The following is a 3387-nucleotide window of genomic DNA, read 5'->3' on the forward strand; positions in this document are numbered from 1 at the left end:
TCGCATGCAAATGACTCACTTTCTGCATGATTAACGATATAATATTTATGCGTATTTTACGACCAGGCAACGCCGGGCGGCCTGCTAGTATATCTATAAAAGAGAGAATATGTATGTGTGTGTGCGTGCAGAGGACAACTCTCACCCTATATACTCAAGGAATTTGTAATGTATAGACTTGAAATTTGGTATATAGGGTATTCAGACATGTGAAAAACTTTTTAATTGATTTTCATCCGAAAAAAAGGGGAGACTAAGACGTCAAAATTGAAAATTTTGTACTTGGGAGGGGGGGGTCATCGGATTTTTATTTTTCAACTGTTTCATGACTGCGCATGCAGCAATCATTCACATGACCGTTTGCTTATGTTAAGAATTAGTAAGTTTGAAAACACTATTTAAAGAACGTGGTTAGCTGACCTAATGGTTATTGTACTTGTCTCATTGTCGTTAGGTTTTGGTTTCGATCTTAACTCAATATTGTGTTTTACTTACAAGAAGTGAACTGTTTAGAAAAAAAATAATACTCGCATGCACAGACATAAGTAAAAGTTGTAGCTCGATATAAAATATTGCGCCTGTGCAGTTTATGGACCATGTTATTTATTTAAGTATGATTTTCAAGATGAAATTGATTTTATACGGTATATTTTCTTTATTAAATTATTAGATGTTAGGAAAGTATCGCTAAAAAGACAACGTCTCCGTGTTACGAATTGCTTTTTATAATAATGACCTTATTATTTCAAAACCGTCCGTAAACTGCGCAAGTATGAAAAATATATTTTAAATTTAAATATTGATATGGTAAAATAATTCGCTGCAACATAAATGAAACAAAATAAAAGTAATTAACTTTTAAGAATAAATATTAAAACAAAACAAAACAAAAGCGAAACAATGAATATATATTTAGCAATAAAATTACAAAAATTCAAAACCGGAAGTACCGTTCCGTATTTAAAAGTTTTTAAAAGTTCTACCTGAATAAAACGTAAACAGGATCTCCGATAGTGATGTGGCATTCCCCATTCAAAGTGGCATTGACTCCAAATTTAACGGATTTATTTGGTGAAACGCCTCTGATTGTTTTCAAAGATTTCAAAGGTTGCATATCCGGATGCTTAACTCCTCTGTCTCGATCGACCGTGGTCATGACGCAACGTGAACAAAGATGTAAACAGCGGAAAACGTTGCCGGAAAGACATTGTTTTCCGACACGAACTTCCAACCACGTGTCTTCTTCGAAAGCCAGCTGACAGCCACCAATCACAATATTTGGTCGATAATTTAATACATTTACTGGCTGCTCGAGCTCTGCGTTGACATAATCCACTGAAGTCTGGTTAACAATTAAATAAGACGCGAAATCGGCAAAAGCAACTTTATCTCCGGGTTGTACGGCTTCTTCGGGATCTTCTGAAAAAGCGACGAGTTCGGCCATCTCTAAATCGTCACTAGCAAAAACGAGACGAAGATTGGGTCGTTTAAGAAAGGTGCTCACCCATTCAGCTGCTGCATCGCCACAGTCCAGGGAGTTAACCCAGTGGCTAAAAATCCTGCATTTTAATATCTTGCTGTCTGGTCCAATACATGGAGATTTTGGTAGCAAAAGCGGTTCCATTTCCGGCGCTTCAATTCTTATAGTTTGTGAGTCTTTGCCCATTGTATTTACCGTCATCAATACTATTCTAGGCTCTTTCCGTTGACTGAGGAAGGCTTGGTTCTGGTCAACGATCATCCAATGTCTGTCAGCTACACCATCGTACGACAGACCGACGCCCGTGGCGATGGCTTCTTTTAATTCGATGCCGCGACCTGATTTTAACGGGTAGTAAAATAGACCCGAGATGTGGCCAACTTCAACAAAACGCTTTAGTCGCCGATATCCTAGCCACACGAGTGCCACGTGCCTAGTTAAATTATGAATCAATCCGACAAGGAATACAAGCCCAGGTGTTATCGCATCAGACGTAGTTGTTTGCATTATTATATAAAAAAATTGCTGATAAATTACAAAAATTACAAAAAAGAAACCCTGTATCGCTGTAGATATAGTAGGTGTGTAGCTCTGCTAAATGAAATCTAAATTGATCAATCTGCCTCACTTCGGAAATAAGTAATGAAAGCAGTAAGAAATTGAAAAGTTATGAAGTAATTAATCTATATGTTTCTTGCCTTTTTTTTTTTTTGTCAGAGTTTAAGATATGAAAACTGAACGACTAAGTGTTGATAAGCCTGGCTGTCTTATTTAACAACGCTTACTATACGTAACTGTATCCGCTTTGTGCAATTCGCAACAGCTGATAAATGTATTTTTAGCCGTGCTCTCGCACATTAAACGACTGACCTGAATTTGTTGGGATTGAGAGCACAAAAGCAACAAACAGCAGCAGCAGCAACAACAACAACAAAAATGAAACCCGAACAATTGAAACCACTACACTCTCTTTTGAATGAACCCACAACGAAAAACAACAAAACTGAATGTACGTCACGTGACACAAAATTACGGTGCTAGGGAAAACAAGTCCCTTTATTTTTAATGGCCGTGTTCATTTCTGTGTATATTTATGTTGTTTTTAAAGATAATTAATCAAATCTCTTTTTAATTTTAAATATAAATTGTTTTAATATCAATCATGCTATTATTTCAATATAATAAATAGGGCTTTTCTTTTCATTGTTTTGACTCTTGGGTATATATCCGTTAATATCTTATGGGTTTTATATATATATACATACATATATATATATATATATATATATATATATATATATATATATATATAGTAATTTATAAAATATATATGGCGACTAAGCTACACTGAATATTCTACGTTTCATCCACTGTAGGATTTGTCAGGCTTATGCGCGAATTTTGTGGTTGCTTCTTGTTTTTATATATGTTGAGGATTTCTAGTTAGCCAATCAGCTTTCTAGTATCCACCGCGCCCCCTCCTATCAGCTAATGGGCATGCATTTTATCGAACAAAGGATCTGTTTTAGAACTAGGTTAGTGGTTTACGGTAGATCTTTTCCCTCCTTTTTTTATATATATATGAATATACCATATATATATATATATATATATATATATATATATATATATATATATAGAGAGAGAGAGAGAGAGAGAGAGAGAGAGAGAGAGAGAGAGAGAGAGACTGGTGTTGAATGTGTCTTACTGTGTCTGATATATACTTGAGAGTCAAAAGAATGAAAAGAATATTCTGTTGTCACAGCCCTAATAATAAATCATCTCGTCTTTGTTTATATTTTGGGGATGTTAATTGAATTAGTTTCCTAATAATTAAAAAATAAATAATTAAACAGGATTTTCTACATTTATATTGTATTTAGTTTTAAATAATTCTTGCTTAATCT

At 34.6% G+C, this 3387-nt stretch overlaps 1 protein-coding gene across 1 annotated transcript; it reads right to left on the bottom strand.

The window, feature by feature from the left end:
* Positions 1-888: 888 nt before the first annotated feature.
* LOC145246674 (mitochondrial amidoxime-reducing component 1-like) lies at positions 889-2460 on the bottom strand. Its single transcript, XM_080108387.1, has one exon. It carries the CDS (start codon positions 1985-1987, stop codon positions 980-982), a length of 1008 nt encoding a protein of 335 aa, XP_079964513.1. The 5' UTR covers positions 1988-2460; the 3' UTR covers positions 889-979.
* Positions 2461-3387: the final 927 nt, after the last annotated feature.

Source organism: Euprymna scolopes, chromosome 24, assembly GCF_053919585.1.
Source record: "Euprymna scolopes isolate OS-2025 chromosome 24, ASM5391958v1, whole genome shotgun sequence".
Classification (NCBI taxonomy): domain Eukaryota; kingdom Metazoa; phylum Mollusca; class Cephalopoda; order Sepiida; family Sepiolidae; genus Euprymna; species Euprymna scolopes.